The sequence below is a fragment of the Ictidomys tridecemlineatus genome, chromosome 7 (assembly GCF_052094955.1).
Source record: "Ictidomys tridecemlineatus isolate mIctTri1 chromosome 7, mIctTri1.hap1, whole genome shotgun sequence".
Taxonomy (NCBI): Eukaryota; Metazoa; Chordata; class Mammalia; order Rodentia; family Sciuridae; genus Ictidomys; species Ictidomys tridecemlineatus.
The window spans coordinates 57,892,586-57,917,931 of record NC_135483.1 but is presented as its reverse complement, the minus strand read 5'-3'; the positions used below and the strand labels follow the sequence as shown (position 1 = coordinate 57,917,931).

The following is a 25,346-nucleotide window of genomic DNA, read 5'->3' as shown; positions in this document are numbered from 1 at the left end:
GGTCCCAGCATCAGGAGCCACCATTAAGACAGTTCAGTCTCTTCTGTTTGTTCCTCACCTTTTACCCAGTTCAGTCAACAACAGCAGCAATCTTTTTCAAATGACTATAAATTGCATTACATCAATCTCCTGGTGAAGACTCCTGAATGATTTCCAACCAAATTAAAAAAAAAAATCCAAATTTAGGAGAGGGTCCTCCAAATCCAGATACCTTCCTAGTTCTCCCACCACTGGCTTTTCTGTGTGGTTGGAATCTTTCTTGGTGGCCTTGGATCTTCCCAAAGCCTAGATCTTTTCCTGTTGTTTCCATCTCACCTTAATAGCTACCACTTCATTTTCTTGATCACACAAAGTTTTTCCTTCGTGATGATTGTCACCGTGGAATAACTTGTGGCTTGTTGTTTTTAATCTGTGCATGGTCTGTCTCCCACCTGGCCGTTCCAGAACCTTCTCAGCTCATTGAGAGTAAGGTGCCTGTTCGCATGGCTCACCACTACTTTTCCAGCATGTGACCTTCCCTGGTTCCTGAGAAGCAGGCAGGGAATATTTGTTGAGTTAATAAGCACTCCCTTCTGTCCTGAGCAGGTTGTTTTGCAAATCCTTCATCTCCGCTCTGAACACGCTCTCTACCTCGTGCGCGATCTCGGTAACTTAGGAACCTCTTTAATACCATATGTTTGCTCAGCATTTATGACCCAGCCGATAACCAAAAAGAGAAAGCCACCGTGAGTCATGCTGTGCAATTTCGAGTACCTTGAGAGCAGGTGATATTTTTCACAGTGTCAGCTGCAGGGCTCTGCAAGTGCTTCCCTGTTGCCATGGTAAAGGCTTTATGAAGCATATCCGGCCCCAGGAAGCAGGTTGTCATGCTTCTGGAGTCTCTCGGTGTCTATGCCCAAATGGGCCCAGCCTAGGGCATCGCTCGGGGCAGGCCCTTTCGTTCATCTTGTCCTTTGAGTTGGGACTTTGATGCCTGGAATACTCTGCTTCCAAGCTCCTCATCAAACGCAAGTTTCTAGGATCCCAGATAGGAGATTCGTGATGTTCTTTGTTGGAAACTAAATTCCTAAGAGGCAAACACTGTAATTTTTCTCCCTGTAATAATAATTACAGCTCACATTTATAAAGCACTTATTTTCATTACCATCTAGGTGGGAGATATTATAATTAGCTCTGTTTTATAAACGAGGAAACTGAGGTTCAAAGAGGTTAAGGAAACGGTTGAAAGTGATACAGAGAACCCATCCTTAGGCGGAGACTAGACCAAAACCCAAGTGTCACCCTGTGAGGGACTGTCTGGAAGGCAATTCCTCAAGACGCAGAAGCACCCATGTTGTTACTATGCCCAACAAGCATGGTAGGTGGTGGGGGATCAAAATGCAGCTTTGTATTTTGTCTCTCCCATTTCCTTGAACTTGTAATATCCCACTTCTCCATAGACCCCATTAGTTTTTCTCTTCATCAGAGGTAGCCATTTCAAAGTGGCAAACACAGTCTTAATTGAGACATTAGAATGCACAATCTAAGGTATCTGATACATCAGAACTTGAAACTTGATAGAATCTGCCCTCTCAACTTGGCTTGCTTTGTGCCCGCTCTGCCCCACCCCTTGCCTGCATCTGTCCCAGGGAACTAGGGGGTTGGGGAGGCAATTGGTTCCTGAACTGGAATCTCTGCCAGTTGGCTCCGTGTGCCCTGGCCTGTCAGGCATCCAAAAGCTAACTCTCCTCTGTGAGGTCCCCTGCTGGGTTCTGTCCCCATGTTCACCTGGCCCTCCTGCTGGAGACAGATGGTCACTTCCTGGGCTTCCCTCATATACTAGCCATCCTGGGGTGAACCTCCAGACTGTTTCTGCTGAGATCCTTTTGACCCTATAAAAAAAATCTGACAATGTCTCTCCGCTGCCTGACCCAACACTCTGCAAGTACAGGCCATGCCAGAGCAGCGGTTTAATGGCCATGAAACCAAAGCAAGGAGACTACTCTTGTCTAGATACACTGATTGATGGTATCCCAGTTGGAGAGACAAAGCTCACCGACAATCTCATATCTGTTCACCACTATCACTATCACCACCACCTCCATCATCACCAATACCGTCACCATCATCCACCAACAGACCTACCATGGAAGACATGACACCGCCCTGGGAGGGGGGAATTGGATAGAATCCCCTGAAAGGCTTCCTCTAGAGAGCCTCTCATACTTTCCTTAACACTCTTGACTTCTTTCTGATTCTGTTACAGTAGGATATACATTACACAAAATTTATCATTTTATCACTGTTAAGTGCACACTGCTGTCACATAGAGCACATTCTCACTGTCATGCAACCATCACCACCAGCCATCTCCAGAACCCTTTCATCTTCCAAAACTGAAACTCTGAACCCATTGAACACTGATTCCTCCCACCCACCAGACCCTGGAACTCTTCATTCTACCTTCTGTCTCTCTCATTTTGAGTACTCCAAAACGTCATATCATTGGAATCACACAAGGTGTGTATTTTTGTGACTGTCTTACTCCATTTAGTATAATGGCTACAAGGTCCATCCCTGTTGAAGCATCTGTCAAATTCCCTTCCTTTTTAAGGCTGAATAATATTCCATTATATGTATATATCACACTTTGTTTATCCATTCATCCCAGTTGTAGACATTTGGGTTGCTTCCATCTTTGACTATGAATAAAGCTGTGAATGTGTTTAATTACTTAAGTGATTGTCATGTCATTTTCCACAGTGGCTGGACCATTTTCTGTTTCCACCAATAGTACACAATGTTCCAATTTCTCTACATCCTTTCTAACACCTTTTTTTTTCCTGTTTTTTTTTCAGCAGAAGCCTTCCTAATAAATAGAAAATGTTATGACATTGTGGTTTTAATTTGTATTTCCCTAGGGACTAGAGATTTTAAACATCTTTTTCATGTGCTAATTGGCCATTTGTATATCTTCTTTGAAGAAATGCCTATCCAAACTCTTTGCACCACCCCGCTTTTTGGGCAGTGATAGGGATTGAATCCAGGGCCTCGTGCATGCTGGGCAACCATTCTACCATTACTACTGGGCTATACTCTCAGCCCTTCTTTGCCCAGTTTTAAATTGGGTTTTTTGTGCTTTTTATTCTGGGTATTGATTCCTTATCAGATTTATGGTTTGCCCATATTTTCTGCCATTCCTTGGGTTCTGTCTTATCGTTCTGTTGATAGTGTCCTTTGACACACAAGAGGTTTTAACTATTATATAATTTGGCTTACCTATTTTTTTCTTTTGTTGCCTGTCGTGACACATGAACTGGGCTGGCACGAAATAATCACACAGAGACAGAGAAACACCTTTTTCTTTGGGTTCTGTGATGGCTTCTCTGACCCAGCTCCCACAAAGGAGGCAAAGCAGGCAAAAAAGAGAACAAGCACGCCTAGAACCCGATTTTATTGGGGAGAAGCCATTCAAATAAGGCAAAGGGTCAGATTTCAGGGGGGTTGAGTCTAGCTTTGTGATGTCTTGCTGTCAGGAGATTGACATCTTGGAAGGTCACACCTATCTCACGTGCTGAGTGGGGATCAAAGACAGAGCAAGCGAAAGGGACACCTAAGTGCACACTCAGACAGAGCTGCATCCTCAGTCCAGCCCGCTTTGTGTGCTCAAAATGCTCACAGCTCACACACACAGCCCCATGGCTGGCTTGCCACATCTCCGTATTCCCATCGCTCACAGCTAGGGGGCGCTCAGCCCCTATGTGGTAGCTCCCAACAGTTGCCTGTGCTTTTGGTGTTATTCCAAGAAATCATTGCCAAATCTAACGTCACAAAAGTTTCCCCCTATGCTTTCATCAAGATTTTCATAGTTTTAACTCTTAGGTTTAAGTCCTGATCCATTTTGAGTTAATTTTTGTATTTGGCCTAAAGTATCTAACTGTCTTTTGGAAATCTTGATCTGTATCCTAACATCATAAATTTTCTTTGGAACTCTCACAGGCAAATTTGTCTTCCACTTATTTTGGTACCCATTGCCTACCTTATTGGTACCTTGGTCAGAGCTGAAGCAGGAAGAGTCTGATTGCAACATCTATAGGATAGGAATACAAAAAGTAGGGACTGCAAATTGTCAACTGTTCCCCCATGAGATCCCCGGGGAACACAAATCCTAAGAAAGTAGCAGGTCTACATGTTGGCATTTCCCAGCCTAACAAAAGTGAATCAATAACCGTGTTTTATGTCCACCAACAACGAGGAAAGGAAAGAGGTGTATACAACTTAAAGAAAAGAAGGCTGAGGCGTGACAAGAACAGGTTGCAAGCATATGACAAGGTTTGTGGACAGCTGTTCCCTGACTTCACTAAGGGGAGAATAAAAGGAAATAGGTTTAAATCGCAGCATGTGAGATTAATTTAGATATTTCCTGAGAATGTATATCTAGGTTACTGAGTATGGTAAATACCTTTCTTTAGAGATTTTTCTTCTGACATCATAAAATAAAAGTGGGGGTGGGGTGAAGGAATTAACTCCTTAAAGTCTCTTCTCTATTGGAAAATGACATTGCAGGAGAAAAATCCATATTTTGAGAAGAAGTGATTTCCTTACCTAACTAGTTAGTAATTTTGAGCATTAAGAATTCGAACCCAGAGCACTCACGGATATAGTTTCCACATATGTTACTACTTATTCTCTACACAATTTCTGTGCTGTTTACAATAGCTAAATGTAAACAGCCATCATAGCTACCTAGCATCTTTGTTACTCTTGCCTCTCAGCTCTCTGCCTCTCTGTAAAATATCTGAATGCTGAAGGGAAAGGATCAAACAGCATGCTACTTGTTTTTATGGTCACCCTCTGGCTGCCCATTGCATTGAAGGAGAGCGGCACTTGAATAGCTGTAACATCAGATAATCCAAGAATTCATTTCTGTTTGGTTCTAGATTATATCATCTGATTTAGCAGGGAGATATTGACTTTCCCATGATGGTTGCAGGTCGGGGAAGCTGGCTTTAGTAAAATTAGTTTTCATCCTCTGAGCACAATCCAAATGCTCAGGAAAAGGGAGAGGGGAGAAGAAAATTGGATCTAGCTGGGGGGAGTCAACTTGACATTGAGATTTTTCCCACAAGTAATCTGTTAAATCCTCTGATGTGTTGACCTAGTATTTCAGACTTTTAGTTGTTGTTTTTTTCCTAGAGAATTCAAGGCACTTGCTTCTAGAGTATTCTTAGGATGCTTACCATCCAAGTCCATGCCTAGCTATATTATTCTGTTATCAGGACTTCATTACTGACCCAGAAAGTGAACCTTCCAACTTCACAGTTTCTGCTGACTTTTCCCCTACAGTTATCCCTGACTCTAACCTCTGCTCACCCTCTGGCCATATCTCTTATGACTTCCTCCCCTCCCTCTCAGCCCCGATCTTCTTTCCCAGACTTGAACCCTCTACTCCAGTGACACTCCACTACATATCACACCATGCTTCCTCCTACAGCCATTCCTTTGTCTTTAGCAGGGAGTGATCTCATCCTTCAGGCCCCTGGGAAGTCTTCCTGCTTCTTGCACTTACCCCCAGAGTGACATTTTTTTTCCTGCTGTATCCAGGGCGTCACCCTTCCATGGAACTGAACACTTTGTAGTTCCTTATAATGTTATGCCTCAATCCCAACCTTCCCCTTACTCTCTCTGAGGTTTCAAGTGGAAGGCACATGCTCAGCCTAAAACCCCAGCATCTAGCATTCGAATGTTTGTGGTAGTAAAGTGAATGAATTATCATTTCAGTAGGGACTGGAATTACTAAAGTATTTAAGCAAGTATTTGTAGTTGTATTTTTTTAAGCAAGGAAACAAAATCTACCCCTTAAAATACATCATAGAGATCTTTTAAACCCAAGTACTATGCTAAGGTTAAAAAAAAACAAAAAAAAAACCTTCCAACCAAAACATTTACTTAGCCACAAATTTAAAGGAAACAAGTAAATAAAGAACAAATGAGAAAAATGCTTTAATTGCTGCATCAGTGCCCAAGAGTTATAAACAGAGCCTAACCTCCAACTTTTTACTCACTTATTTGCTAATTAATTCAGCAAATATTTGTAAATGCCTACTTGCTAAGTGAATAGGTTGTAGGCCATGGCTGGAGGCACCAGCCTCACAGAAAGGGATCTTTTCTTCCCTGGGAGAGCTCACTTTATGTTCTGTGCCTTCAATACCAACTAAAACTATCTTTTTCTTCAGTAAAATAGCTTTTAAATTGCAACTATATAGAAAGTGGAAAAGGTTGTTATAAGGAGTAATATGAAATACGTGAGGGGAAGACAACATTTTTTTAAAAATTCAAGTTTATTTCTAACCAATTCTCTCATGAGGGATCAGCTTAAGTATTATTTACTGAAAAAAAATAGAATTAAATTTTATTCATAGCCTTAAATTAGTACAGACTCTTATTAAATAATGTGAGGAGATCCTATGGGAAAATAACTTTGTTTTGCAGTACTTCAGTATGACTTTCTATTTGCTTAATATCCTGAGTGCATTGGTTGTTGTTGTCATAAGTATCCTAAAAGTCCTTAGTATATATTTTCATCAATAAGAAATGGGTTAATGTCCAGGCACTGAGACCATTTATCATATAGCCCTAGCAGAGAAGTTGGCAGGGCTTCCTGTATTTTTTAATGTGCATATTTGATTAGAGCAGCTCTCAAAATCTCATAGGATTTTGTTTGAGAAAGAACAGATTTGTGGCTGCAGGGTTTCAGTGTTTATCCAGTTTAAAACCCTGGACATGTTACAAAACAGCACATGGACTTCCATCTGTTTGCTCTTTCTGTGGATCTATTTTTTGAACGAATTGAAAAGATTTATTATGCTAAAAATATATTCTATTCTATAGTTTTCAAGCCAAGCTAAGATCATTCATTTCCAAACCCTCTAAGAATGAGGATGCTATATTCACCCATTCTTAATACTTTAAGCCTAGAAAGCCCCCAATACTACTTCATCAAAAGACCCCAAGTGAAGTATACATTAGTAATAAGGCTGGCAACTTTTCCCTTCTAACACTCAGAGAAAGCTTAACATGTTTGATAGCTTGAAAATAGCCCCCTTATATTTCTTATTCTGCCTTATTCAGACTACTATAATAAGATATTATGAAACACAAATGTGTTGCCAGGTGCCCGTGTAATCCAGCAACTCAGGAGGATAAGGCAGAAAGAACACAAGTTCAAGGCCAGTCAGCAACTTAATAAGACACTGTCTTAAGAAAAAAAAAAAAAGAAAGAAAGAAAAGAAAAGAAACTCAAGTGTGCCTGGATACTCTACCTGCATACATTTGCTCTCTTTCCCTGTTCGGCACTAACTTTGAGGCCCTCTTCAGGCAAGAATCCTCCCATGATTTATATCTGCATCTAAGACAAAGTTCTGTTCATTGAAAAGTAAAATGAAGACTTGTCAGCAACTTATTTTAAATAATACTTCCTCAAACTCCTTCCCATTTTTTTTCTCTTTTTTTGGTACCAGGCACTGAAACCAGAGGCTCTTAACCACTGAGCTACATTCCTAGCCCTTTTTAATTTTATTTTGCCAAGGTTGGCCTCAAACTCACAATCCTCCTGCCTCAGCCTCCCAGGTCATTGGGATTATTGGAGTAAACCACCACATCTGGCTGCTTTTCCTACTTTATGAAAGGAGAAGGTGGGAATTGTAGAAACAAGGCGACTTCCTGGAGGTCACATTACTAAGGGATGGGTCTGAACTATTACTCAGTTTGGAGAGTTTCTGATTCTTTCTGCTATGGTACTTCCAAATATCACTTTTTATCACTTTTTAATATATTGTTCTGTTTGGCTTTGTAAACCCTTTTTCTAGGACTTGAAAATTCAAGGTAAACAAAACAAAAAATGTGTCTGAAGTTAAAATGTCCAAATGATTCTATGTAATTGACCTCTGTAACCGTTTGTACAGGTGTGCATTCTTATATGTATAATAAGAGACAGAAAGACACTATATCATTCTTTGTGGAGGTAAAAGAGTCGTCGGAAGGAGTTGAAAGATGGGGGGGAAAAGGCTGCTTCAAAAAAATTTTCCTTCCTTAATTGGTCACTAAAAATTACTACTGTTTGTCATCTAATTTTCAAGTACACTGAATACTAAGAATATCCATTGTTCTTTAAAATCATATTTCTTCTGTTCTTCACTCTTTCTTCTGCTTTTAGTGTAACATGACCCTCTTTATCCTGGTCCCTTTACCTTCAAATGACAGACATACTCCCACGCATGTTGGTGTAATAGCCGAAATTCTTAGGGCTGGAAAAAATATATATATATATATATATATCTTCATAGATACATATATATATATATATATATATATATCTTCATAGATACATATATATATATTTTCATAGATACACAAACACACACACACACACACACACACATATATATATATATATATATATATATATATATATATATATATATATATCTTCATAGATACTTTCCCAAAAGGAAAGGAAAGAAGGAAAGGAGAAAGGTAAAGAAGGAGATTGCAACTTTCTTGTTCAGAAACTACCAAAAAACAGGTTAATGTGGAAATGTGCTCACTCGTCCAAGGTCCTGCTCATCAAGATGTACAAATCCAAAGATGACTGTACAGAGCCATCAAAACCCATTCTAGTGCTACTTTATACTGAAAAATGGACTTGTGGGACACTAAGTACTAAAACGAATGAGACAACCAATTTCTGGTCCACATAAGAGTTACTTATCAAATTCTCATTACCACCCATCCCACCCCTTCCAGAATTAACTGATTCCATGCTCCATTTATTCTCCCAAACCCAGATCCATGTTAACTTTGCATTTTAATATCCGTGGACTCTCTTGCCTGTTTTATGGAATGCTTTTCATCCTCTGTGCACATGGGAAGGGCCTGGCCCATCATCAGGCACATGGGTGTGCCCTGCACTCCCATGGGCCATGCCAGACCTAAATCATCAGCACCTGGTCACTCAAACTTGTGCTTCAGACACCATTTTTACCTGACCCAGGTGACATCTTTGATCTCTGTGGCACTTTGCTGCCCGCCCTGAGAAAAACAAAACAATGAAAATCTAGAGTGACATCATGAAATTCAGGGCCTGATCATCTAATTTTCAAGTACACTGAAAATTGAAATGTTCTGTGACTTTACATCAAATCCCAAGTTTGGACTGGGGATGTAGATCAATGGTAGAGCATCTGCCTAGCATGTGTGAGGCCCTGGGCTCAATCCCCAGTTCATGTGTGCGCGCACCTACATACACACAGACACACATACACACACACACACACACAAATCAGGTTTACCAAAGCTCTAACTCAATTTTTTTTTTAATCTACACGTGACATTACAATGATCTTGGCAATTCATACATTTGAATCATTGGGGTATAATTTCTCACTTTTCTAATTGTACATATTGCAGAGTCACACTGGTCATAGAGTCACCTATATACATACAGCAATCATAATGTCTATTCTATTCTGCTGACCTTCCACTAAATTTTAATTTTAAGCAGTCTCTGTTTTGTTCTCCTCCTTATAGACCAATGCCATAAACTAAGAATTGACTCTAAATGTAGTAGAAGCCCTCTTAACCTTCTTCTGCTTTAACAGCTCATTAGACTGGCCAGTACTCCTTTTCCCATCAGTAATCATGCTAACTGAGGTTCATCTCCAGCTAAATGCTCCAGTACACCTTCATTCTTATACCCCCACAGAGTGAGCTGTATGCTCAACCAAGATCAGCTCTGTTTGCTTTCAGACCAGTTTACTACATTAATACTTGTATTATAATTCTGTCATTTAAGTAAAGATTACATGCACAAATGAAATACGAATGCCCGAGGAAAAAGAGTTGTTTCTATAAAAACTAAGATGCAATCGATAAAAACAAATTTTAAAAACTCACCACCATCTCTCAATCTCTCTGTCAGAGATTGAGAAAGAAGAATGTACAACTCTAGAAGGAACTTGTACTTAGATTATTCACAAGGAAAAGATTATTCACTTTAAGGAAAACCAAGCTGAAAATTGAAAATTCTACCTTAGGCTTAGGAATATGGTTTAATCAAACAGGGATCCAGGACACCATTTGTCTGGCAGGCAAGCATGCGTAAGAGTCATTTGCCTATTTCAAAAGGTTTTTAGCAAATGAATGTACATTTATATGTTTTTAATTGAAATAAAATATTGCACACACATTCAAATCAATGTTTATTCTTTCTTGAGTAATCTAAGCAAATTTTGTTCCCATTTATGTAGAAAGACTTCAGCAACACATAACAGGATACGTTGGAATGGCAAAGAACTATTCTCTGCTTTGAGCAACAATGCAAGAAATTACGATTCATATGGTACATCAGGTATTTAGAGGGACTATCTTTCAAATCATCAGATTGTATTACAAATAATCATTTTAGAATATTATTTTTAGTCTTTTAAGAATAAGGTTTTAAAACTGTCTTCCAGTAATACTCTAAATGTTGGAGAAAGAACTGAGGAAAACTTCAAATAGAAGCATTATTTGGCTGATCTTTAAGGGCTTAAGAGAAATAGTATAGACAGAATTCCACTCAGAAGAACTAACATGGAAACATATTCCCCCAGGAATGCATTAGGTGTGGTCTAGGAATAGGGGATATAATCCAAAGTGCCTGGTGAAAGGACACACGAGAGAAACTTGAAATTACAAAAGGATAGTCAGGAATATCAGTCTAAATAGTTTGGACATTATACTGCAGAATATAAGGAATTATTAAAACATTGGAACAGGATATACTACGGTCAAGTTCATACTTTCATATGATAAGGACTTAGAAAAGATAATTCCCTGAGTTGGACAATTAGAAAATCACTAATATCTTTCAGTGAGCAGTTTTATCTCTCCTCATTCTCTTATCAAGGGTTACCATCCACATATTAGCAAAAACATTTGACCTTTGATTTGGGGGATGAACTTATTTCACTTAGCATGATAGTCTCCAGATCCATCCACTTATTGGCAAATGTCATAAAGGCATTCTTCTTTATAGCTGAGTAATATTCCCTTGTGTATATGTATCACCTTTTCTTTACCCACTCATTTGTTGAAGGACATATATGTTACTTCCATAGCTTAGTTACTGTGAATCGTGCTGCTTTAAACATTGATGTGGCTGCCTCCCTGTAGTATGCTGATTTTAAATCCTTTGGATATATGCCAAGGAGTGAGATAACTGGGTCAAATGGTGGATCTAGTCCAAGTTTTTTGAGGAATCTCCCTACTGCTTTCCAGAGTGTTTACACCCATTTGCAATCCCACCAGCAATGTATGAACGTTGCCTTCCCTCATCCTTGCCAACATTTGTTGTTACTTATGTTCTTGATAGATGCCATTATGACTGGAGTTGAGATAAAAATCTCAGTGTTGTTTTAGTAGGTTTGGAGGCAAAAGCTGAGTTCAAGGCCAGAATGAGTGCTTTCTAAGAGAATTCTGAGAAAGCATCAACATCACTTTTGAAAAGCTGAACAGTAGATGCAAGAGAAAATAGGATCAACATTAAACTGAGAGAAAGTTATTTTTTTAAGGATTTGGAAGACCTGTATTATTTTTGCCCAGAACTGTAAAGACTCTGAGACTTAATCCACTTTCAAGCTAACAAGTCAGCATGCTCCATGACTGCTGGCAGAAGACACAAGGCCACTAAGTCAGAGACAAGGGTGTTATTACAAGAAATAGCAGTAGCCAGACTATTCGTGTTTTCTTCTACTGGCTCCCATATCCCAGTTCCCAAAAGACAACACCGAGAAGATCAGGTGATACCTGCCATCAACAGGAGGGGAATCTCAGTTTAAGAATCCCAAATCTTTCATTCTTGGAGAGTAAGTTTGCTTTGGAAGGAGAAACTATCTCTACCTTGCAAGGCTCTTTGCTGTGCAGACATGTGAGGATAATAGTCCAGAAAAAAAAAGACAGGCATATTTCTACTAAAGGACATGCAGAAACACAGGAGACCCATGGAGGATTGTTCCCAAACAATAAGTAGAAGAGAAGTCATCAGTGGAAATACTGAACATTTTGAAAGATAAATAATTCATGGGTAAGGTTCTAAAAGGACTCGGAAGAGCCAGAATCAAGAGCAGTGAAGGTAATGTTGGAAAGGAGAGGCTGTTTCTGTCTAGAATAGGAAAGAGCAAGAACAGCAGGTGTGGTGCAGTGGAATTTTCAAGAAGAGATGTGGGAAGCTGCAGGGACTTTGATCAAAAGGAAGAGATAAGGCCAATTTGAAGACTAACCAGGATGGTTCAGAGCTGGGGGTGGAGATGAGGAAAACATGAAAAAAAATATGGGAAAAGTTCCTAAGTTTTACATATCTATTGTGTAAAATGTGGCATGATATCAACAAGGAGCAAACAAAATGACTACTGGTAACGCTGAAGCTGCAGCTTAGGAGAGAGAGGTGGTATGACTTGTTAGTCAGATCAGAAGAGTCTGGTCACTTTGTCTCTCTGCTCTATGAAAGCAGAAACGGGGGAAGCAAAGGATAGGAATTATTGAGGGTAAGAGACAGCAAAGAGATGGGGGTGAGGAGTTCTGAACTATGGACATCTTTAGGAGAAAAGAAGGAAGATGATTATTACATCAATAAGTATGGAAGGCCAGGAGCTGTCCAGCGTAAGTGTGGAGGACAAGAGCTGAGAGGTAGACATCTGTGGATGCAGAGGGAAAGTCGGAACTTTGATGGAAGAGCAGATCTAAATGCGGCCTCAGGAGTGCCTGACGGATGTGGAGTTAAGAGGAAACCCATAGAGATAAGGAGTTTAGGAACATGCAGTCAGAGTGGAAGGCCTGTCAATCAAGTCAAATGATGACTGAAGAAGACAGCGTGGACAGCAAAGGAATCTACCATCCTCTCCTCTTTATATGGCTCCTTTTCACAGAATCTCATTTGGCCCTTGCATTTTGTCAAATCAGCAAATATGATTTGACCCAAGTAATATCAGTTGAACATTACAGACCAGATGCTTTTTTTCTTTTTTAACACAAAAGCATCCCCCCCCCCCCGGCGGAACTTCAAGGTAACACTTAACTGAGAAAAACGTCTTTGTGATTTTGTGGATTATTCATCTTTCCAAATAAATTAGTTGTTTGTAATGATCTATTCGTGTGTGCATCTGCGTGGGACATCTTTAACCTTCACAGGAGCCAACTACCTTAAATTTCAAGCTCTGCATTGTTCCTGTAACATCTTTAAAGTTCCTTCTTTATCTGGCCTTTCAGTGGCCAAAAGACTTTATAATGCTGACCCTGCAGATTGCACACTATGGGATGACTCTAGAACCTTGATGTTGGGAAAACTTTTGCTACAGAAAGAGAAAAGTAGTTCTTGGGAGAAAAACAACATCTGAAGTTGGTGGAGCATGAATCATATCAGGCCCAGGAAAGATCTGAGGACCAGCTTTGACCTCAGCCCTCTGGGAGACACTGTTTCCAAGGAGCTACTGATGGGAACTCACAAACTCATTTAAATCCTTTGGTGTGGAGTGAAACCAAACCAAAACCCTTGCTAGAAGTCCTCAGACACAAAATCTGAGTCAGCCTGAAGCAGTCTCCCAAGTAGCTGTGACTTTCCTGAGGCCACTTCTGTTCTCTATTTGGTCCAGGAGTAGTGACGTGATCTTCATGTCCAGAGAATACTGGGAAACACCAAGGATATACCCAATCTGGACATGCCTCAGAAATGAGGGTGCAGTGGCTTACACCTGTAATCCCAGCAGCTCTGGAGGATGAGGCAGGAGGATCACAAGTTCAAAGTCAACCTCAGAACTTAACAAGGCACTTAGCACCTCAGTGAGACCTTATTTATAAATAAAATATTATAAAGGGCTGGGGATGTGGCTCGGTGGTTAAGTGCCCCTGGGTTTAATTCTCAGTACCAAAAAACATTAAAAAAACTAGAAATGAGGGGATAATCTAATTGTGCCCAGTGATATTTTAGGAAAACAATTACTACGATTATTGAAGGAAAAAACAAATCATCATCTTTGAATGCAATGTAGGGAGTATATATATATATATATACATATATATATGTATATATATATATATATATACACCCACATACATACATACATAGCATTGCCTTCTTGATTCTATCATTCTAATATTGGCACCCTCCAAATGGTGTCAATGCGAATGAATGGGAAACTGGCAGGAAGAAGAGAATTGGGTGAGTCCTTGAGTGAATAATTCCTCTAGTGAGGCTCATTCCTCATGTTCCAGTAGCAATATTACCTTTGACAAGTAACTCAGAGTTCACATATTACTGAGGGGGAAAAAGAAATCAAGGGAGTGAAGCATACCTACCTGATAGAAGCTAACCAGGACCAATGTTGACCAAACCCACTTTTGTTCATAACGTTTCAAGTTATAAGAATGTTACTGAGACTTCACATTAGTGCAGGGCGAGGTGGCGTTTTCAAATGTTTGAATTTAATTTACAAATAATGTTTGACTATTGGAAGAAACAGTATGCCTCCCCATGCTCAAAATCAAACTAAAACCAGTCATTTGTATGGGTTCTAGCTACTTTGCCTTATCAAGAAAAAGAAAGCAATTTTTTTAAAAAAGTTAACAAGCTAAATATATGCTGCAGGACACTTACAGAAAGATGAAATCCTGCTTTCTGAATTGTGCTGGGAATCCTGCTTTCTGAATTGTGCTTCTGGCAGGATACCTAGAAGCTAATCACCTTTGTCTTTTAAGGTTGGCACTGAGAGTTATGGAAACTGGACAGTACTTAGAGTACTTTAAAATAAAAACCTGCACTTATTCTGAAGTCTTTTGTGCAAAGAGCTCCCAGGTGTGCGGTTTCCAACGCCCCGGAGGTGTAACTAAACTAGAAAGTACAAATCATACACATGACTCAAGTTGAAAATCCACAATTGTCTGATAAATGGGAGAGTGTGAAGAGCCACTGGATAAATCAGATCAAAAGCCTGCCTCCTCTCTTAACCACTGCAGATCTACTTCTAGAAAATATTCCTTCCTTCCCACATTCACGCACTCCTAGTGCAATCCTACTCCTGATGCTCAATGTATTTAAGATGTTGTTCTGTGAACGTAAACAGATATCAGAGCACACAATCACCACTATTTGCCTTCCCCAGGGTATGTCAGTTTTGGCCTGGTTGCCTATTTCTATGCCGTGTGTGTGTGTGTGTGTGTGTGTGTGTTGTTGGAAATTGAACCCAGAACCTTACACATGCTATACTTTCCACTATCAAGCTACAACCCTCACCCCTTGCTCTGTTTATAATAATTCATATTTAATATCTTATCCTTTACTAATTTTGGAGTCTACTGGTGAATTTGCATCTGAGCTATGTTGCTCAAAGAATTATCTAATTTTAAGTTAAAATTGGGGAATGGGAATGTAGTTCAGTGGTAAAACACTGACTTAGCATGCATAAGAACCTAGATTAGACTCTCAGCACCAAAAAAAAAAAAACCCTACATTGATTCTATTTACCTACCACCATTTCTCTTCTGTTGAATTTTCCGAGTACTTATGACAGGAGTAACAGAAACCAGGGTTCAAAAAAGATTCAACAGAGAGATATTATTCAAAATTTTGACATTGCAGCTAAAACTTTGCTTTTTTAAAAAAACTATATATATAATTCACAAAATAAATTTATTTTAAAACAGGCCTGTGAGAATTCTCTTCAACTTTTAGTGAGTGAAACACCAATGACAATGAATAGTTAGACATCTTTCTTTGGTAAAAATCTACGTTCCACTGAACAGAAAGCCGAAATCTTTTTCAAGACCAGTGACATGCCTGTTACTGTGAGGCTCAGCAGCAGGCAGAAGCTTCTTACAAGCTATCGTACCAGCCTAAGGGAACTCCTTATTCTTGGAAATGTCATTGTTTCCTAGAAATTCTAAAAGCTGGGTGACCCTTTCACTATTGGGTACCTTACACCGAGGAATATGAAAGTGAGTTCATTTCCTGTTCATTCCCTTATTCCCCTTTCACTGCTCAAAAGGCCACCAACAGCTTTCTCCTGTAAATCAGGGACTTCAAATTCAAGGTGGATTCAATAAGCACTTGTCCACAGTGGGCTCCCCACTTCAGAGCTGAACACTCCTCCAGATAGTGGATTCTAATTCTATAAAGATGAGGACAAATACTACTTCATTGACTTGATTTGTTTAGAGTTGTTTAGAGCTACCATGCTTGGAACCAGAGAAATATTTATTGATAACCACTTTGAGCTGCAGCTGTTAAGAATGCTCTGTAACTGTCCTTTATTCAGGATCCAAAGGGCCACCTAGGGTCTGTGGGTTCTTCTCAGAACAGCCCCATCTGTTCTATTACCTGAAGCCCTCCAGAAGTCCCTCCTGCGGTTAGGATCTCTTGTGACTCTCCTCATTGGCTGGAAAACCATTAGGGCTGAGATGGCTGCTGGGGTAATTTGGACTCGTTCAGTTTGCAAAAATACTTAGAAACCTGGATTTTTAACAGCTACCAATGATTTCCCACATTAGAATTCTCTAGTCCCTTTACAGGTTCTTAAAACCAAACCAATGAGCACCATTCTTAAAAGCTGCACTATCCACAGTGAAACCGTTACTCTGTGTTAACTAATATACACTAAAACACTATGGGGGCGGGCCATCACCTTACCATTGGTCAGACTATGTCTCAATCTTCCCTGAGCCTGGATTATTTGAGGGGAAGCAATTAATTTACATAGAGTGAAATACATTCACATCAGAATTCCACCAATTTAAAATCCATGGTTTTTAGAAAATAATGTAATTTAAAGATTAAAATGTATCATCTCATGAGGTACTTAGAAAAATTTTGTTGAGCCAATTCATAGCAGAGCAAGATCTACCAGTCTGAAAATGTCAGACTCTAGGAAACAAGACTTTGCCAATTTCAAATGCTTTTTATTTCTAACCTATTCACTACAAAGGACCAACTTAGACTATAAAATATTTGGATAACACAGTTTAAGCTTGGAATGATATTTAAATAGGATAACTTTATTTCTTTAAAATTTTTTATTGGATTTGATTTATGCTTTCATACTGATCTATCTCTTCAAATTATATTAATTAGGTCTTATAGAATCATTAATATTATCTTTAGGAAATATACTCACCCTGTATACTCTCTTAAAATATTCATTAATTGAGCATTTCAGAATAAATTCTACAGGTATTATAGTCATTTTCTGGTAGGGTCATTCTCATTAAATTTCTAGATCTAAACTGTAATTGTATTTTCCTCTTCCCATGATTGTTTGAGGGGAGGACCTTATGATCATTTTTTTTCCCTAAAATCACATTAGCCACAAATAATATTTTTATTTATTTATTTTTATTTTTTCTCTTTCCACATTTTTATTGTTGTATTATAGTTGTACATAATGATGGGATTTGTTGTAACATATTTTTACACATGCACAACATAACAATATAATCTGGCCAATATCATTCCCCAGCATTTCCCTCCTCCCTCCCCTTTTTCCACCCCCACCGCCCCATCCCTTTCCTCTATAGATCTGCCTTTGATTTTCATGAGATTCTCATTCTCACCAACTTTCTTTTCCATCTTCCTCTCTAGCCTCCACATACGAGAGAAAAAAATATGATCCTTGACTTTCTAAGTTAGTCACAATAAAGTAATTAAATTTATTTTCAACAATATCCTTGATGAAATAAAATTTGAATTTATTTAAAAGGTAATTGGATTCAATAAACTAAACAATAATAATAATAATAAAGAATATTTATTACAATAAGATGGTCATCATCCCAACATAATTCTTTTCCATTCTACATCATTCCTTCTCCTTTTTTCATTATTGAATACAAAAACATATATATATATATATATATATATATATATATCCTCTAGTTAATCATGTTATATGATACCTTATATTCTCTTATCTCTGGGACCTATAAGTATTTCCTACATTTTTACAGTCGTTTTATTTATAACATTAAATGATTAAATATTATTTAAATGGAAAACATAACTTTACAAGTCTTATCTCCCGGTTTTTAGAAGACCTGGTTCCACTTCATCCAACAAACATCTTTGAATACCAGTCCCATGCCTTGCCACAGCATAGGTCATTACAACAGAAGGGTGACTGAGACACTGTCTCTGCCCTGAGCAAATGATAATCTAATTAGGCAAAAAACACAATTCCTGCATGTACTATCTAATATACATTTCATTTTGGAGAGGATGAGGGTGAGAAAGGTAAAGAGAAGTAATACTTGAGGCAAGTTTTGAAAGTCTCCTTTAAAATGTGGAACTATTCCAGGAGTTGGATCAAGAGTTTCTTCAAGAAACCACGTGAAAGACCTTCCTTCTCAGGGAGGCTTAGGGTTAGAAGGAACCTTCAACGTTCAAAGGATGGCCCAGCGCCCCACTTGGTGCCCTTTATAACACTGCCCCCTAGTGGTCTTCCTCTCAGGCTGCCAGCCTCCCAAGGCATCAAGTCTGGACCCCTGGGATAGCAAGCAGAGAGTCTATGCAAACCGGTTACTTAGCATCTCCCAGCCCTTAATTGCTACTTTAACTATTTGGTTTCTTATTTGTTAACAAATATTAATACCATTGTCAATAAGTTCACGTATTCTTGCATCAAGATTATATATTTCCTTTTGCAGCTATATAATCAAAGGTGGAAAATCACATTGAAAATGCAAAGGGTTTTAACTTCATTTGATTGCATCATCTGCTAATACCATTCTAAAGGTTTCTTGAGAAGTCTCTACGATTTCTCTATATTCAAAATGAAAAAGAAAAAAAGAAAAAAAATGTCCAAATAAGAGGAAACACAAAACAGCAAATAAACAATTTTCCTCAATATTCTGGACATTCCAGCAAACAGTTAAGAATCAGTTGATGGATGTTTCCCCCACGTAACCCAGCTGGTCTTCTCAGTTCTCCAACTCACTGTAAATAGTGCCTCCCGGACTGATATTTGCTTCAGCAGGAGAGCTGAGATAGGACAGAGTCTCTGTGGGAAGTATATTAAATTCTCTCTCCCTCGGCACTCATTCTCCTCATCATAGATCGCAACCCGGGCCAGTCCTGTTGCCTAAAGCTTCACCATTCCATGTATTTCTTGTGTGTTTCTTCCTGCATTTCACTGTTTCTGGCATGAATCCTAAATATTATTTCACTGTTTTATACCAGTGAAACCCACTTTCACATTTAGAATATGGCAAAATAGCCATACACTTTTTATTTTCATTTTATCAATAAGAACAGGTCATAAAATCAAGCCCTTAGCTAGAAGATGTATCTGTGTTCCAGCTAATGAAAGTCTTAAGCTCTGGCTCCAATAATCCTTGCCCTTCCTGGCTATTTCAAGTTTCTGACTTTGGTTTCCTCATCAGTAAAGTGGAGATTGTAGTATATATTTTAGAGAAGTATTTTGGAAACTCTAGTGAAGGAACTGTTGCTTCTTTTTTTGTTTTTGTTTTTTGTTTTTGTTTTATTGTTTCAATTTGTTATAGACCAATTTTTTGTAAATAATAATTTAAAATTGAGATAAATATAATCATACTCTTGATTGTTTGGGCATTGTTGAATTGGTATGAAAAAATTCTAAATGCTTACTTTCAATTTCTGCATGTGTCTTGTTGTGGATTAGTGTCAATTTTGAAATGGGTCAGGCCCAAGGATCATACTTTGAATAGCCTTAGAGAAGGATACATGTCTCCCTCTGTAAAGCACCTGAAACAAAGCAAGGCGTAACACATAATAGGTCTAAAGAATGACAGTTCCATGTCCTTTCTCTTAAAACTTACCATTCACATCATTTGTTGATTCACTCATCCATCTAGTCATTCAAACTATATGTATTGATAGCTTATTAAGATTTGGGCAATGGGGCTGGGGTTATGGCTCAGGAGTAGAGCACTTGCCTTGCATGTTCAAGGCCCTGGATTCAATCCTCAGCACCACATATAAATAAATACATAAGTAAATAAAATAAACTACAAAAAAATTTTAAAAAAGATTTGGGCAATGATTAAATACAAAGGATACAGTAATAAAATAATTTAGTTTCTATCCTCAGGACCTTACACACCACTGGAAATTTTGCCACTCAAATATCCCCCAAAATAGAAATTAAAAACCTAGATAAAATGATTATACTGCATTTACTTTCATATCTATTATTATTCTTTATTTTTCAGTATATTTTTATCATCTTTGATATGTACGTTTTTTGAATACTTATTCATTACTTTTATTTTCATAACCACAAAAAGAGAATTGTTTGCCTTACCACCCTTGTAACTCTTTATTCTAGAACCTACAAATCATAATTCCTTTCAATTTCATCTTCCTTATCTGCACCTGAAACATTGGGGTTGGTCCTAACCAATCTTCTTTCTAATGTAAAGCACACATATTATATGACTATAAAATCTATTTTTGCTAAATGCAAGCTCTTTAAACCTGTCAAACATCATTTAAAATAGATAATAGATAATTCTGCTTACTTTTAAAAAATCTCCCCTCCTTTGAAAACATACACATTTTTAAAGTGAGAAAGTTCAGTATCCTTATTGCTTTAGAGAAGAGCTCGCCAAAAATGTGTCTTAGAGCAGGAGTTACGCTGGTATCTGTTTTTCAATCGTTCTTCAACTGGAAGGCATCTTTGTCTATTATCAGTGTCGTGAAACATAAGATGTGGGAGGCAGTCTATGAGAAAATTCAAGACTTCAAATCTAAAATCTAACATCCAACAACAATGTGTATGTTAATCAATGTCCTGCGGTTGCAGCACATCAAGGGCTAGTTATTCATAACACCCCATCTGTGAGGCAGAACCATCTACATCCTGTAGTCCAGGCCACACCTAAGCTATCTTTGTATCCCTGCACCTAGCACTTTTCTGACACCTCAAGTACATTCAACAAATGTCTGTCATATGAATGTTAAGAGTACAATAACAGCACATTTTCAGGTATGGATGTGTATAGATCTCATTTTGCATAATCTCAGGGCTGTAAGCATTTAGGATTGTTCTTGCCATTTACATTTAATACATTGCAAAAAGCCTGTCGGCCCAAGGGAGCCAGAGGAATAATTATGATGCAAGACTCAGATTCTGTTGTATAAAAAACAATTATTAGATGGAGAATTTTATGGGGTACAATAATCTCCATGCAATCCCATAAATCCCAAACTCCAGTTAATGTGGAAGTACCAAAGGAGAAAATTTAATGGAATCATTTTATAACCTTGGCTGAATTAGATATAAAAGGCTAACACATGGCATAAATGGGAAAGGCTAATTATTCCTATCTTTGCAGTGTATGTGTGTGTGTGAGTGAGTGATTATAACACAGAACATTTATATGAGGGTCAGCCTTAAAGGTTCCTTCTTAATTTTCATTTGATTGGGGTCTAGTATTTGTGGCTTGCTCTAATTTTGTGTTCCATATATTTCCTCTTATTGTCCTTCAATATGTGTCCACAACGTGTAACTCCAAATGTGACTGGGAGACCTGTACCACAGCAGCCAGAGACAGACACTAAGGTACATCCCATAAAAAGAGTTGATGATCCCCAAACTTGATTCTCTCTCTAGAAGTTAAAGCTAATTCAGAAAAACCTATAAAGTTTATGAATACACTGGCTCTTTGTATGGAATGAGTTACAACATCTCTGAAAGCAAACCGCAGAAAATTCTACCCCTCCTTATTTCCTAAGCATCTGGACATAGGACCTTATCAGACTACTACCTTCCATCTTAAGTCCTTGGGGCTCACCTCCTACGTGCTTAGTCCCAATGGGACACAATGGGGATTACAATGGAGTCTAGCTAAAAGGGACAAAATATACCTTTAGAAACCATCAGCAACAGGACAAGTGATAAAGTACCTACATTGTATTACATAGCACTTTGTTACGTGTTCACATTCATTTTTGCATTATTCTTATCATTTGGAAGTTTAGAAGGAATTTCAATATGGAGAATCTAAAACAACATTAAATCTGTGTAGAGAACTGGATAGGGTTACCAGAACCAGAGGTTCCCTCCAAAAACTAAGTCCAGTGCACCTCTTGCCTGAGCTTCCATCACTTTCTATTAAGGGGCAATATTCCTTTGACAGGATGCATTTGACTTCTACCCTGGGGCTCCTTTTGAGCATCTACATATCACTCTGAGATATTGGGTGGCTCCACAGAAGGGGAGAGAAAAGTCCAACACTACCCTTGGCATGACTTGCTCATCAAGTACTTGTACTAAAAGGCAGCTCCTCGGAGAAGACAGCTGATGTTTACCTGAATTTAAGCAAGGGGAACTTATTACTATCTTAGACCCTCTTTTCTTCCCTTCCTTCTCATTTTCCTTCTCTCCTTCTCTTTCTACTTTTTTTTTTTTTTTGGTGGGGGTGGGGTGGTGGAGGTGAGTACCAGGGATTGAATTCAGAGGTACTCAACCAATGAGCCACATCTCCAGCCCTATTTTGTATTTTATTTAAAGACAGGGTCTCATGGAGTTGCTTAGTGCCTCACTGTTGCTGAGGCTGGCTTTGAACTTGCAATCCTCCTGCTTCAGCCTCCTGAGCCGCTGGAATAACAGGTGTGCACCACCACACCCAGCTCTTCTACTTCTTTTAAGTGTAGGAAATAGTAGAAAAGATACATGTGCTGAGCTCCAGGATTTTCCCCACCATCTTTATAGACTTCTGATCAGATACGAGAAAATCTGGAGTATAAAGGATTAAAAGGAATATAGAGAGTAAAAAAACTCATTTTCTTTTTTCTAATATTCAAAGAATATATAAATAGCACCTTTGTTAGCCAAAAAAGAGAGAAAGCGTTCTCTAGGTTTAGTTCCAGCATGCCATGTCTCTGTTCTCTGTGGTCCACACACAGTGTCTGTGTGGCCTTGGAACACTTGAAATGTGGTTGGTCCACACTGAGATGTGCCGAAGTGGAAAACACACAACAAAAGTGAAGACAGAATAAGGAAAAAGTGTAAGAATGTAAAATGTCCCTTTGTGACATTAATTACATGTTTAAGTGACAATATTTTAGATATATTGGGTTAAATAAAATAGGCCATGAAATTTATTTCACCTGTTTCTTTTTGTTCTTTTTAATGTGACTACTGGAAATCTTTAAATTATACCTGTGGCTCACATTATATTCACTTGGAAGTGCCACTTGAAGTATCTAGATTAATACAGTGTTTATTCCAAAAGGGTTTAACCTTCTCAAAAATCTCTTCATTGTTGGAATACTGTCAGGGAAACCATAAGAAAACATATTGACTTTGTCAGCAAAGCTTAACGCTTACCATACAAACATCTTATTCTGGAAATAACTATTTGCTCCTTAAGAAATAAATGAAAGAACCATATCTTATGTCCTCTTGAAGTTTGCTAGCATAACAGTAACTGTAGAACACTAATTTAAAAGTTTTAATTTGCTAAGATTACCATTTTAACCTAATCAAAGACTGTTTTGAAAATTTTAATTTTTCTTCACTATTCTCATGACCATTTTTACCACTTTTCCACTAGTCAAAAAGGACATTTGTATTACTTATCAGCAGTATTACATATTTCATTTTATTTACCACTTTGTTAAAGCTCATACTATTATGATGCAAACTACGACTGGAATATTGCAGACCCTGTTGTTGCATTCCATTAATCTTAGTTTTATAGCAGCACATATTATTAAATATTTATGTGGGGATGCAAAAACAATCAATAGCCATATTCTGTATCGGGTAATCTACAACCGAATAGGTTTGGTGGTAATAGTCTCTGCATGTTGATGGTGGAGATATTCCAGTAGAATTTGAAGGTTAATTTTTCAGTCTTATTTCTCTGTGTAAAAGTGGTCCATAAAAAATGTACATCAACAATGAGCAAGTACTAACAAACTATTTAATCACCCATCCTTATAGAAGTTTGGCCATTTGTAATTTATAATGTTGAGGCTTTGTGTTTATCGGGTAGATTTTTAGGTACTATGAATTATTTACTTTTGAATTTCACATACTTAGAACTTAGAAATCAAATCTGTGGTCATCGTGCTTTCTCATTAACACGGTGTAATTAATTGCATCCAAATACTATTTGGAAAGTATTTGCACTAATATATGGTAAATAAATTTTACCTCTGCATGTAGGAATAGCCTTTTGTGGAAATGGGGGAGGAATCATTGGTTTCTATTGAAAATGTGTGGAAAAGACCCCTAGACTTGCCATAGATAAGTTCAGACCCAACACATAGTTGAACCTACTATCTGCATTATCTTGAGCAGCCATTTATAATAGACCCTATTAGTTCCTCAACCAATCCTCTTTACCAAGATGGTGCACTTCTCCAGATGTGCAAGTTCATAGAAGACTGAGGAGATGCTGCAGAAAGCTACACACCAGCAGCCAGTTACTGAGCTGACACAAGGCACAAAAGGCTGGCTCCTTTGCATCCAAGTGGCTCCCTTGCTTCTGACTGGGATCAGCTACATGATACAGTGTGCTTCAGAGCCCCTGAGAGTTAGGCTAAATCTCGTCTCCAGCAGACCTTGTGTTCTCATATGGCTTTTTCTTTTTTTCTCCTTATGTTACTTACTTTCTTCCTGCTCCTTCTTCTCAAAGTACTCACTCAACACATCATTGAACAAAAATTCCTGTTACAGACTCTGACTATAGGGGATCCAATCTAAGATCCCACCTAACCTTTGAGCTCTCACTTCTTTTTATGTAAAAATAAGTCTTAAGAGCTGACCTGTGGGATTATGTGAGAATTACAGAATGTATCATTGTGTGAAAGTCTTTGAAACCTGGGAAGAATTCAGCAGATGTTAGCAATTGCCTCTTCAATATTGTTACAAAAACCAATGACAGGGATCTGATTCTCATAATTCTCTGGGAGTTACTATTTGACTCCTGCAAAGTGTGCTATAAATGTCCTTTTGGATCGATCTAAGATGATAAACTTTTCTCTGCATCTTCTCATAAGCATAACCTGAATGGAGAATTTTCCTTGTTTTTCCCAGAGTCTTCTTATTTTAAAATTCTAAGTTTTCCATGCAATTACACAGATATTGCTGCAATATTCAGCTTTCCTGTCTCACCCTCCGCACTGTCCATGGGATATTATTCTCTTGTTACTACAAATTTGAAAATTGACAACAACTCATCTGTAAGTCTAAGACGTTTCCTTCCAATTAAAATAAAAATCATTTAGGGCTATTTTGCTTCAAGTCCTATGAGATATTTATTTACTTATTTATGGGATATTTACTTACTTACTTAGT

General features: G+C 38.2%; 1 protein-coding gene across 4 annotated transcripts in view; it reads left to right on the top strand.

Moving 5' to 3' along the window:
* The window catches only part of Kcnb2 (potassium voltage-gated channel subfamily B member 2), a 384,499-nt gene that overhangs the window by 270,172 nt on the left and 88,981 nt on the right, over positions 1-25,346 (top strand). The window contains exon 1 of one of the 4 annotated variants that reach the window (XM_078017032.1): positions 10,302-10,387. The exons of the other annotated variants lie outside the window; for them this stretch is intronic. Coding sequence (XP_077873158.1) covers positions 10,355-10,387 — 33 coding nt within the window. The 5' untranslated portion in view covers positions 10,302-10,354. Of the gene's footprint in view, positions 1-10,301; positions 10,388-25,346 lie in introns of those variants that run through there. 4 annotated transcript variants of the gene reach the window in all.